Genomic DNA, 13,322 nt, shown 5'->3' with positions numbered 1-13,322 from the left:
TGTCTCCACTATATGTTATGTATAACCACTAAGAATTCAGAATTCATCTATACTTTGTTTGTTTGTTTGTTTGTTTTTTTTTTTTATGCATTTTTTTTTTTTTTTTTTTTTTTTTCTTAATGCACCTTTATCTAAAAATTCAATCTCTAATTATCAATCAAAGGATTTTGTCAAAGATTATTCCACCAAATGTATACACAATTATAGATTCTCAAAATCCACACTACAAATGGCAATTAACATCCTGCAATATTCTAGGCTTCTAGCATTGATGGCGTGGTGATGGATCTCACCACCCCACTATCACTTCGTCTCCAACATGGTCAATCATGGATAATTTAAACACTCATACCTAGGGACCTCACGTCTGCAATGTTTGCAAGTGAAGTGGTGAGATAATGGTGTAAAAAACTTACCAACAAAGCATGTCAGCTTCAATAAAATCACTGTACAATTACAGGAATAAAAAAACAATGTACGATTGGAAATACTATACGATATCATGGCAATGATATTTGTGTACTGGTGGAGGCTGAAACACGGACACCGACATTTATATCCGGTTTCTACTGAGGCCCTGGACACGATCATCGATCAGTTGATACCCTGAATATACCCGCATGCTCTGTTTGTTTTGTGGTGAACATGGTCTCGCCGAGAGGAAAGAAAGCGGATATCTCCTTCAGTCGATTGACACCCAGTTTAGGATCCGCCGGGTATGGGAGCGGTGTGCACGGTCTCCGAGAGTGTGTGCGGGAGAGAGTGTGCGAGCGAGGTTGCGCGGATGATGAGACAGGACCGAGAACAGCAACGGCGTCAAGAGCAATTTGAAATCATTTTTGCCAAGCATTCACAGCGTGCCATCTCGTCACTCTCTGCTTGCCTGTCTGCAACTGTCATTTCGTTACTCATTGCTGGATTCAAGCTCAAGAGCGAGCGGGTCACAATTCCATGGAACCACGACGTAGAAGAAGACGACGCCGTCAAAGCCTAAGTATGCTTTCACTTGGCTTCGCATAGATCAGCTGGTTCCGCGGTGATTCGATTGTCGAGGAAGGGAAACATGGTGCTGCATTTTGTCGGAAGGTGTTGGTCACATCTGTGCCATGTCATGACTTATTTGGACATGCGATCATTGTGTCATTTCCTTTGCGGTGAGCTTGACCGTGAGGATATTGTACAGCTTTTGCTTTTTTTTTTGGCAGCCCCCATGCAGGCATTTTCCTTGCCTTATTTTGAGATTGAGAGATTGTAGTTTAGCTCAGCCTCGTGGTGTCCGGTGGGCATGCTTGCTGTTTGAGTATAGGTTTTCATGTTGTGGCGGCGGGACAATATGAAGTTGAGAAGTAACGCTCAGTATGATTCTTTTTACTTTAATTCTAGTTAATTGTTTTATTTCACGCGTGGTCCAGTGTTTTGTTGAGGTTTTTAGGAATGTGGTGGTGTTCTTTTGACAAATTTCAGCTGTCGTAGATCATGAGGGGCTGGAAAGGCAATAATATTGTAGGGGATGGACATGAGCAGTTTGTTTCAGAGTGAGGAAGGGATTTTGATTTTGGAAGTTATGGCCGAAAGGATGTGAGTTTTACTGAAATCAGATTAGGTGAGTAATGTTTTAGTTACCATGGAAAGCATTACTTGCCGACGCATGCGATGGAGGACGTTCACGTGCCTGACGAGGGTGTCCTTTGTCTTGGTCCTGTACTATGATCATGCTTTCTCGTGTTGCCTTCAGGGGGTTTCTACAGCTGCATGCAGCCATGTCGACAAGCTGCTGTAGCGTGGTCTTAGGGAGTATCAGCACTACTCCCGAGCTTCCTCTGCGTTTGAAAAGTACTGAGAGTCCCCCATCGCTGTTCTGCGAGACTTGTGTGGTTTAGTCTTCGCCGTCGGCTATGGAGCGGGTATTTACATAGAAAATCGCTTAAAGTCACTGTCTGATGCTTTAGCTGTTGCTACCCGACGTCAGAGACGGAATTCAAGGACTGGTTGCCCTTTACTTGGCCCTTGGGTTCTTGTGGGAAATGTAACAATCTACTACCTGGTCTACCTTTCTGTCGTGAAATCGGACATGTCCTGAAACATCCGTGACTTTGGCGCTGCACGCCGGCTGTGTTTCCCGAGGAGTACGAAATGTTTCATGGTTGTCCTGGCTTTCAGAACGCAACCGTTAGACGAACATTCGAAGCTTGCAGTGACTGTAATTCCTGCGAAGCTAAACAAGATGCTTCTTAGGACCCACTTTTGTGTAAGGTGTAACGCCACGGTGTGTGTAGTGTGATATTCGTTCCGTGAGAGGCAGGAGTATAAGAGAGTTCTCGGTCAGCCATGTTTCTCAAACGGAATGTAACTAAGCGTTGCAATGTCACCCGTTGATTAAGGCTACTGCTGTTAGTGAGCGAACCATTTGAACTTCGTAACTATCAATCGCTTGGCCCCGCGTTCGTACACGCTGCTTGTGACATATCACACCGTGGGAGGTTGCATCGACGGAGAGGGTATTTACTTGATGTCTATTTTAGCGTCCTTCAGGATGGAGCTACCACTTGCGGGAATCTGCGGCTTTGGGCCTGAGTTCTCAGTTTCTCGCTTGCGCAGAAGATAGAGTCAACTGTATTACAAGTGTAAGAAAACTACATAAGAAACAAATGGCTTTTGTCCCGACCAAAACTATCTTCAGAGCTTCTAATGCGATTTTTCCATTTTTGGTGTAGATTAGTCTGTTGATTTAAGTGATTATCCGTTGTCACTCATAGTCCTGCATTCTGAAACACACATGCAATGTGAGGGTTTTCTGAAATATACTAATTGTATCTGCAGGCGCAAGGATTTTCCTGGTTACGGTGACGGAAGGTGATACCGTGTCTGAGGGGGTCGTGTACACTGCCAATAATATCGCAACAGCGAAGAGCGTGAAATTATCTACTCGCATGTTTTTGAAATTATCGAAGGACCGGGGAGAGTAAACATGAGTATCTTCACTCTCGCACTGTTTGGGTTGCTGCAAGTAGTAGCTCTAAATGGAGGTTTCTATTCCACTCTGGCAATGAATGCCGAGGGAACAGCATTGTTGGCATTCAAAAAAGGACTCAAGTGGGATGGTCCCGATCCTCTCTCGAGTTGGATTGCCACAGACAACGACCCCTGCATGTGGATGGGAGTTACTTGCGATAATTTCACTCACGTCACGGCGGTTTCTCTCCGTAATACTGGATTCCAGGGGATTATCGCTCCGGAGCTGTATTTATTGACCCACTTGCTCTTTCTTGACCTTAGCTGTAATGGACTCTCTGGAGTTGTTTCTTCTCAAATTGGAGCTTTGACAAATCTTCAATGGGTGGACTTGAGTGTGAACCAGCTGTCCGGTATGATTCCGTGGTCTTTCTTCAAACTATCCGAGTTGCGGTATGCAGACATTAGCTTCAACGGATTCGGTGGGGTGCTTCCTCCAGAGATTGGACAATTGCACAATTTGCAGACACTTATCATCAGCTATAACTCCTTCGTGGGCTCTGTGCCTCCTCAAATAGGCAACCTTGTAAACCTCAAGCAGCTCAACCTCAGTTTCAACTCTTTCAGTGGAGCACTTCCTTCTCAGCTGGCTGGGCTAATCTATTTGCAGGATCTGCGTTTAAATGCCAATTTTCTATCGGGTGATTTATCCGCACTTCATACCATGACTAGCCTCACGACTTTAGATGCAAGTGGGAACCTTTTTGCTGGAGCGATCTCTCCATTGCTGGCCTCCTTGAAGAGTGTTAAGCTCTTGGACTTGAGCAACAACTCCCTAAGTGGAGAAATTCCTAAGGAAATTTGGACTTTGACATCTCTCGAGGAACTGGCTCTAGGAAGTAATGATGCTTTGATGGGCAGTATACCTAAAGAAATCGCCAACCTTGTGAATATCACCGCCTTGAACCTAAGAGGATTGCATCTATCAGGTTCAATTCCAGAGGAAATCACTAATTGTACCAAACTGGAGAGACTTGATCTTGGTGGTAACTTCTTCAATGGTGCGATACCTGAGTCTATAGGAAATCTCAAAAATCTAGTCACATTGAATCTTCCAAGTGCGCAGCTCAGTGGCCCCATCCCTCCTTCTCTCGGCGAGTGCGTCAGCCTACAGGTCAGTTTGTTGACAGCTCGTCATTAATTTAATTTCCACTCTCCTTCGTTAGTGGCCGTTTTAAATTGGTTGTACGAAGTTGAATGAGGATGGGAGATAATTTCTGCTTGAGTATGAGGACTTTGACATTCATGTCACAGACCGCCCCAGAGGTTGAAGTAGTAAAAAAATTACCTGTCCGAACTGCTTACATTTCAGTTTACATTAGAGAGCTAGAAAGGAGTCCATTGCAGAAATTCATTGGATAGTCACTATGTGTACTTAATTTTCTTTTCTTCGTAAAGTGACAAGCATCGATTTGCCCGCGCTTGTGTCCGAATTGAAGATTTGGCAACTTCACAAGCCTTATAAGTTTTATCATATCAGCCGTACATCGCAAGGGCAGCTAGTGGGCTGAAGATTGCTCTTGCTTGCAGGTACTGGACCTTGCTTTCAATTCTCTCGAGAGTTCAATTCCAAACGAACTGTCAGCGTTGACGAGCTTAGTTTCTTTTTCACTGGGTAAAAATCAACTTACAGGACCAGTTCCATCCTGGGTAGGGAAACTGCAAAATCTATCAAGTCTTGCTCTTTCCGAAAACCAGCTCAGTGGCAGCATTCCTCCAGAAATAGGGAACTGTTCAAAATTGAGAACACTTGGACTAGATGACAATCGGTTGTCTGGATCTATCCCTCCTGAAATTTGCAACGCAGTAAATCTACAAACCATCACCCTTGGCAAAAACATGCTCACAGGGAATATCACTGACACCTTTCGAAGATGCACCAACCTTACCCAAATAGACCTCACTTCAAACCACTTGTTAGGTCCTCTTCCATCCTACCTTGATGAGTTTCCTGAGTTAGTCATGTTTTCAGTAGAAGCGAATCAATTTTCGGGTCCCATACCAGATTCTTTGTGGAGCTCTCGGACCTTGCTTGAACTGCAATTGGGGAATAATAATCTACATGGAGGTTTGTCGCCGTTGATTGGAAAAAGTGCAATGTTGCAATTCCTGGTCCTGGACAACAACCACTTTGAAGGCCCCATCCCTGAGGAGATTGGAAATCTGACAAATCTTCTCTTCTTTTCTGCGCAAGGTAACAATTTCAGCGGGACAATTCCAGTTGGGCTTTGCAACTGTTCACAGTTGACAACACTGAACCTAGGAAACAACTCTCTGGAAGGTACCATTCCATCTCAGATAGGGGCACTAGTGAACTTAGATCACTTGGTACTTTCTCACAATCACCTCACAGGGGAAATTCCGAAAGAGATATGCACTGATTTTCAGGTGGTCTCCTACCCTACGTCAAGCTTTTTGCAGCATCATGGAACACTAGACCTTTCTTGGAACGATCTGAGTGGCCAGATTCCACCTCAACTTGGTGACTGTACGGTACTGGTAGATCTCATCCTATCAGGTAACCACTTCACAGGACCCTTGCCTCGTGAGCTGGCCAAATTGATGAATTTGACCTCACTCGATGTCTCATATAATAACCTGAATGGCACCATACCCTCAGAATTTGGCGAATCTCGCAAACTTCAAGGTCTCAACTTAGCATACAACAAACTCGAAGGGTCCATACCCTTGACAATTGGGAATATTAGCAGTCTAGTGAAGCTTAATTTGACAGGTAACCAACTCACAGGGTCGCTGCCTCCAGGAATTGGAAACCTAACTAATCTGTCCCACTTGGATGTGAGCGATAACGACCTATCTGATGAAATTCCCAACTCCATGTCCCACATGACTTCCCTGGTGGCTTTGGACTTGGGTAGTAATAGGTTTAATGGAAGTATTGATGGCCTCTTGGCAGAAAGTGTCAATTGGCATCAGTTTCGATCACTTAACCTGAGAAAAAACCTGCTTTCCGGCAACATCCCTTCGTCAATTGGAAACCTCTCCGAGCTTTCGTTTCTTGACCTAAGCAATAATTTTTTTTCTGGAAAAATCTCGAGTGAACTTGGAAGCCTAAGAAAGCTAGTATATATAGACCTTTCAAACAACGATCTGCAAGGTGATTTTCCTGCAGGTTTTTGTGATTTCAAGTCCCTTGCTTTTCTGAACATATCCAGCAACAGGATTTCTGGGCGTATTCCGAATACAGGCATCTGCAAGACGCTCAATTCATCATCGGTACTTGAGAATGGAAGACTCTGTGGGGAAGTATTAGATGTATGGTGTGCATCCGAAGGAGCTTCAAAGAAGATCAACAAAGGAACGGTCATGGGTATCGTGGTCGGATGCGTGATTGTCATCTTGATATTTGTTTGTTTTATGTTGGTATGCCTCTTGACAAGACGTCGTAAAGGATTACCTAAAGATGCTGAGAAGATAAAGCTGAACATGGTTTCAGACGTTGATACTTGTGTGACCATGAGCAAATTCAAAGAGCCCCTGAGCATCAATATTGCAATGTTTGAGAGGCCATTGATGGCGCGTCTTACCTTGGCTGATATACTACATGCCACCAATAACTTTTGCAAAACCAACATCATTGGTGATGGAGGGTTTGGGACTGTGTACAAGGCAGTTCTCACCGATGGAAGAGTGGTGGCTATAAAGAAGTTGGGTGCTTCTACCACCCAAGGAGACCGAGAGTTTTTGGCTGAGATGGAAACTTTGGGAAAAGTCAAGCACCAAAACTTGGTTCCTCTTCTTGGTTACTGCTCCTTTGCTGAGGAGAAGCTTCTTGTTTACGACTATATGGCGAACGGAAGTTTAGATCTCTGGCTTCGAAATAGAGCTGATGCTCTTGAGGTTTTAGACTGGAGCAAGCGATTCAAGATTGCAATGGGGTCGGCAAGGGGAATTGCCTTTCTTCATCATGGATTTATTCCTCACATTATCCACAGAGACATTAAAGCAAGCAACATATTGTTAGACAAGGATTTTGAACCGAGGGTTGCAGATTTTGGATTAGCGAGGTTAATAAGTGCTTACGAAACCCATGTAAGCACTGATATTGCGGGTACCTTCGGATACATACCTCCAGAGTACGGGCACTGCTGGAGGGCCACAACTCGTGGGGATGTGTACAGTTATGGCGTAATCCTGTTAGAACTGTTAACAGGTAAGGAGCCGACTGGAAAAGAATTTGACAATATCCAAGGTGGGAATCTAGTCGGATGTGTACGGCAAATGATCAAGCAGGGTAATGCTGCCGAAGCTTTGGATCCCGTCATAGCCAATGGATCTTGGAAGCAAAAGATGCTAAAAGTTCTCCATATCGCTGACATATGTACAGCTGAGGATCCTGTTCGAAGGCCAACAATGCAGCAGGTGGTACAGATGTTGAAGGATGTTGAAGCTGGGCCCCAGTTTTCGACCTCGAGCAATTTGTAAGGTCAGTATTCCTAGCCAAGGACTCCGTCTGACTGGTCAGAGTTCCTCATGATGCGGAATTAATATTCCTATTTGTAAGTCTTTCATGTGCTTCACCACTTGATGATGTTGAGCAATAAGTTGTCAGGCAATTTTTGTGATGATTATCATGCGAATCTTTGTATTGAATTTTCGTCTAGCGAAATTATATATTCCATCACATGTTGACTTTTTCATTATTGCCTAGGCTCGCAAGTATCATGACTCTGACCAGTGGGGCTTATCCTCTTCTGCCCTTCAACTTCATTGATTGTTTTGCAGGGTCAGCAGGGGTCGATAGATTTCCTTGGCACTCGTATCTGAAGAATAACATAGACTCCGTATTATACAAAGGCACTGAAATGTTATGGAGCAAAATCACTCTGACCGAGGAAGGTGTGTACTTGTTTGCACATAGAACAGCTGCATACTTATCTGCAATAATATGGTTTTGAGCATCCATCTCCTCTGCTCCTTCACAAATAGGGAATATCTGAATGATCATCAGCTAATATCACTGGTGGGAATGTCCACCTTTGGTGAACTTGGTAGATGTGACCAGTCTGAGACATTTTGAAGAAATATAGCGAAGAATGGCAGTTCCCTGTGATCCTTATCTGCCTAAGTAATTCAATCAAGGATTAAAGCAGACGGTTCTGGGTCTGTAAGATTGCCTTTATATTTAGATGTGCACTATGGGCTTATGAAATATCTGTGTCATGGAGTAGGAAGTCAACACTCATCAATGTGCTGTAGAAGTGGGCAACAGAGTTCACAGAGTTGAGCTGTATATAATTTGATTTCATGTGTTTATTAAATGTGACGGTGTAATCCCCTTTTCTTGGGATAGTTGTGATCATATATCACTGGGACATTCTTGTTCATTAAGTCTTGGTTGCGCTCAAAGAGTCTTAGCGATATGCATCTGTGAATTCACAATCATGCTCCAAGATGAGCGAATCTGTGGGCAATTTTAGATCATATTAGACCCCTCCCCCCCCCCCCCCCAACTTCTCTTTACCCAGCTTAGAACTGATATTTCCAAGCATGATTGTTACACGGTATTTATGTCAGCTGACTCCTAGACGGTTGCCCGATGGGTTCGTTCATTTACCCCTGTTCAAAACCACGCGATTTAGCTTGTTAAAGAAACTTTTTAAGACAAAATCGAACTTGTTAAAGAAAAACAGAACCCGTGTCTGTATTTTGCATCATGGTTCACTGACTCGTCTCCTCAAACGGGTACAGCAATCCACCGTAGTCTCAAGCTTAGAATACCAGGTATGAAGTCACAGTCTTTCTGGTAGTACTAGATTCGAACTTGAGTGCTAATATGCTGTGAGTTGATTGCACTTCCAAGGTAAGAATGCCGAGTCATTTATCCCTTCGCAATCCAGGTGCTTCATCCAGGAAATGTGATTTTAGCACGAAGCCATTAAATTTGGCAAACCATTTGGCAGCCCAAACGGCTGTGGTGAGATTGTAATAAGTATAGGTGTGGAGATTAAACGATGTCTTGGGGGCAATTGGTTTGAAATGACCTTTCCTTCATATATAAAGATGTGTGTCCTAACTTACAGCAGAAACACTTTCTTACAATCACCCACTTAGGGCAGCTCTGCACCAGCCCTCCTTGCATGTGTTTTGGCATTTAGTAATTGTTTCTGCGCTAGTTGTTTGTATTAATGTAATTATGTGATGTCTGTACATTTGAAAGTAGCACAGCTGGAGTAGAGAAATGTCTGAGTTTATCTGACACATGAACAAGATCTCTCTCAAACATGAATTATTGCTTCAGGAAGATGTTGATAATTAATGCAACCTGTTGGAGAATGATGGGGTTTACTAATAATTTTAGGATCTTCCTCGGCCCACTGCAAACAAGCAATACAATTGACAAAGTGGATTGTGTGAAACAAACGTAAATTGATTACCATTCCTTCTTTTCATTTTTCGTTTTTTTTCGTTTTTTCTTTTTTCTTTTTTCTTTTAAAAATAATGTTTAAACATTAGTATCTCCAATAAAAAAATAAGTACATATTCACAGTGTTGCTCAATTATTCAACATTCCACCTGGTTATTAAATAATTAATCCAAAAAAGTAACATTAAAAAAAGTCTTAAAAAATAACTTTAAAATAAGAATGCTTTGTTGTAACAAAAATATCTCTACAGGTAAGAATAAAAATATACTCCAAAAATGAGGACTAAAACTATTGCAACTATTCAAACATTAAACTGATGTTACTTTTGAAATAAAAAGACCAATGACTGAACTACAATGTTCTTATAGAATGAACATGAGAGTGTATGCATGTGTATATATTTACACTCACTTATTTAGATTTTCATGTTTTTGGACACTACATTTTCAAACAAGAATTTTCAATCAAACTAAATAATATATAATAAATAATTATTTCTATAAATAAGAATGAAAATATTTTTAATAAAAAATATATTATGTATCATCAAAATAATATTAAAGAAAAACTTTATATATATATATATATATATATATATGTATAATAATAAAATAATAATAGGTTATAAACTATTTTTTTTTTGTTCAAATAAGATGACTTTTGGACCTGAATTTTATAAAGCATTCCAAAAAATGGGCTAAATGTTCTAACATATCTATTAAACTGACTAAACATCCCAAAATTTGAAAGATAAAAATGATAATATTAAATTAAAAAATATATATATAATATAATAAATGATAATGAAGATTTCAAGCATATCATTTAATATTCATAAAAAATTTAAATAATACAAATTAACACCTTTCAAATTGATGGCATATACATGTTAAATTTTTATAGTTGTTTTGTAACAAATATCTAGTTGACTTAGCTTAGTTGGTGGAGAAAAGAGAATAAGCATGGATAGAACAAGGCTTTGTGAAAATCGGAGCTGCTGAACCAATCTAGATTCATTTTTTTTGGATGTGAATTTTTTGAGAGATTGAAGGAGCATTTGCTTTTGTTGGTGATGCATTACATTGCTTTAGGAGCTTGTAATACAACAAGTTACAATCAACTTAAGACAGATAAGGGATAGATCCAAATTTTATGGCAAATCAAAAAGTTTAGTAATTTTGGATATAACAAAACTTTGGAGCTAGAGCTAGTATTTAGAAATTTTTGGTGGCGTCAAATGTGAAAGGTAGTCAAAGACTTTGTACAATCATGTGATATTTTTTTCAAGATCCAAAATTCCTTGTCATTGACCTTATGGACTTCTTCAACCATTATCTATTCTAGAACAACCATGGTCTTCTGTTTCTATGGATTTTATCATCGATCTTCTAATCTTAGATTTATATAATTCTATATTTATAATATTAGATCATTTTACTAAGATGACGTATTTTGTATTATATACAAAATCTATCAAAGGTGAAAAAATGACAAAGCTTTTTCTTGATAACATCTATTGTTATTATGGATTATCCAAGGATATTATATTGGATAGATTGACTCAATTTATATGAAGGATGTAGACTGTTGAAGAACAGTAAGTACTTGCTTAGTTACAACCACATAAAGTTTAAGCATAGTATGTTATTAATAGTAAAAAAGTAGCAAAGAGGTAAAGTAAGTTATTGTGGTACTATTGAGGCTTTAGTAAGATGAGGTAGAAATGGATGTAATATCAAATTGATGGAAGTTGCCTCATTGGTGGGCAAACCACCACCACCTACAAGTAAAAAGTATTGGAAGTAAGAATTATCTTTCTCTACACTTCTCTTAGACTACAATCCTTGCTGATGCTAAGTGTTTGTAGCTTCTAGACTTCTCTTTTTCAATAGGTTATGGGCCCATTCACACTTGCTTGAGTGCTTTTTGAAGTTTTTTGAAGTGGTTTTGTAACTATGGAGTAGATCAAGTTATTATTGCTGATGTTAGGCTTTGGAAGAACCTAACTTTCAGATTCAGATCTAGATCTAATTCATAGTTTGCTCTTACTTGTGGTTAAGAGCATTTTGGAGTTAGTATCTTGTTTTTCACTTATAGACAAAGCTTGCATTGTGCTTTTGCTGAGATAGATCCTTGGTAATCTAACTTTATGATTTCATGTCCTAAAATTGTTGATTGTATTTAAAAGGCCTCTTATAGTATATAGAGGTGATTTATTAGCATAAGAGAGATATTAGAGTGGCAAATCAGATTTGAGACACTTAAATAAGTCATCAGACTTCTGAAAAGTCTTAGAAGTGAAGTTGAGAGTGTTTTTGAGAGTAAAAATACTAGTTTATTTACAAAGAAGGATTCTGAGATTCTACAGCAGCATAATCATCTTGTTGATTTTTGAGAGCATTAGGACTTCTTCTTTAAATCTTTTTTGATACAACTCTTCTTTAGACATGGCTTCAAGTGAAGGTGAAGGATTGAAAATTATTAAAAAATTTAGAAGTGACAATTTCTACCATTGGAAGGTAAAAATGGAGCTTTTGTTGGCATCTTTGGATCTTTGGAATATTATAGATGAAAGTGAAGAGGCTCCAAGCAAAGTTGCTGATATGAAGGAGAAGAAGGAATTCAAACGTCGTGAAAAGAAGGCTTTTGGATTGATTGCAACTAATGTGGATGAAGCCAACTTCTCCCACATTATCTCTTGTAAAGGATCAGCGGTGTCGGGGTAGAGAGAGTTTGCCTCAAGAAAGCGCTGGGCTTCTGGCTGTCACTAAATACTCAATTAAGTTTGAAATATAAGGGTAAAAATTTTATATATATAAACTCCTCTCCTTTGGAGCAATTACATCAATATACAAGCCTTAAAATCCAAAGAACACCAAAATACTTGATAAGGTGTTATAAAAAACTTATATATCCTTATGAGGAATTTTTCCCGAAGTTCAACAGCTCATAACTTACGATCTAACCGTCTAAACAACTCCAAATTTTACATGGAGTACTAATATATCTTTAGCAACTACCACACCAAAATTCAACCGTAAATTCGTCTTGGATCTTGTGATATCTTGAAAACCATAACTGTAGCTTCAAACCCTAGCTTTTTTACACCCGTGTACAACTTCCTTCTTATCTCACAAAGTAATTATTCAAATACTATGAAACTTTGATCTAAAGCTTTTTAACCCAATTACACACACTTGTGGAAATTTTGAGCCAAAAATTCGTCCAGAAACTCAAGATATGGCTTCACCCATAACTAGCAACAAAACGATATACTTATTGCCTTCAAATTACAAGTGCTGTTTTCAACGCCTCATAACTCCTTCACCCAATCTTAGAATTCACTATACAGTAAGTAGAATGTGTAGCCGAGAAAATGCTCCCTCCAAATCCAGTCGCCGATCTTCCGTTGCTCTCCGTATTTGTATGTGATGCCCAAAAGAAGTGACAGTAGGTACGAAATTGACACCTTATCTTTGAACATTCATATCTTTTCCATAAAAACTCGAAATCACACAAAATCTTCACCCAAATTATACCCAAAACCCTAAACCTTCTGACCCTAGCCTCAAAGGCTCGAATGGAATCGAAAGAGGAACCCTAATTCCTAATATGGCCTCGGGCAGCCTCCTCAAAGCCCATTGGGCATGGTATTCGACCAATAGGGATGAAGTTCTTCACCCCTTGCCTTCATCCAACCATGCCTTACTTTCATCCTTCTCAATAAGCCTCCTTTTAGTTATATTTTCATCTTTTAACTCCTCCCTTCCCTTAATCTTTATACTAACTATCTAAATCCTATATAATATAAACTCTATAATCAAACTAGATTAACTTCTAAATAATTTTTCTTATTTCAATTCATTTTAAATTAACATACTAAATATTCTAACTCACATTAAGACTTATAAACATATTACAT

General features: G+C 39.7%; 1 protein-coding gene across 3 annotated transcripts; it reads left to right on the top strand.

Annotated features, from left to right (window-relative positions):
- The first annotated feature begins 786 nt into the window (after positions 1-786).
- LOC112281511 (uncharacterized) lies at positions 787-8,337 on the top strand. 3 transcript variants are annotated; one of them, XM_090250268.1, is made up of 4 exons: positions 787-994; positions 2,821-4,126; positions 4,543-7,459; positions 7,759-8,337. In XM_090250268.1, the coding sequence occupies exons 2-3, from the start codon at positions 2,969-2,971 to the stop codon at positions 7,456-7,458; spliced, it is 4,074 nt and encodes a 1,357-aa protein (XP_090106394.1). In that variant the 5' UTR covers positions 787-994; positions 2,821-2,968; the 3' UTR covers position 7,459; positions 7,759-8,337. The 3 variants fall into 3 exon arrangements, with proteins under 3 accessions (XP_090106394.1, XP_090106393.1, XP_073390197.2); XM_090250267.1 differs by lacking the exon at positions 787-994 and adding an exon at positions 1,020-1,154; XM_073534096.2 differs by lacking the exon at positions 787-994 and adding an exon at positions 1,167-2,624.
- The last annotated feature ends 4,985 nt before the right edge of the window (positions 8,338-13,322 follow it).

The sequence above is a fragment of the Physcomitrium patens genome, chromosome 1 (genome assembly GCF_059467195.1).
Source record: "Physcomitrium patens ecotype Gransden chromosome 1, ASM5946719v1, whole genome shotgun sequence".
NCBI lineage: Eukaryota > Viridiplantae > Streptophyta > Bryopsida > Funariales > Funariaceae > Physcomitrium > Physcomitrium patens.
The sequence above is the reverse complement of the archived record's forward strand: the minus strand, read 5'-3'. Positions and strand labels throughout refer to the sequence as shown.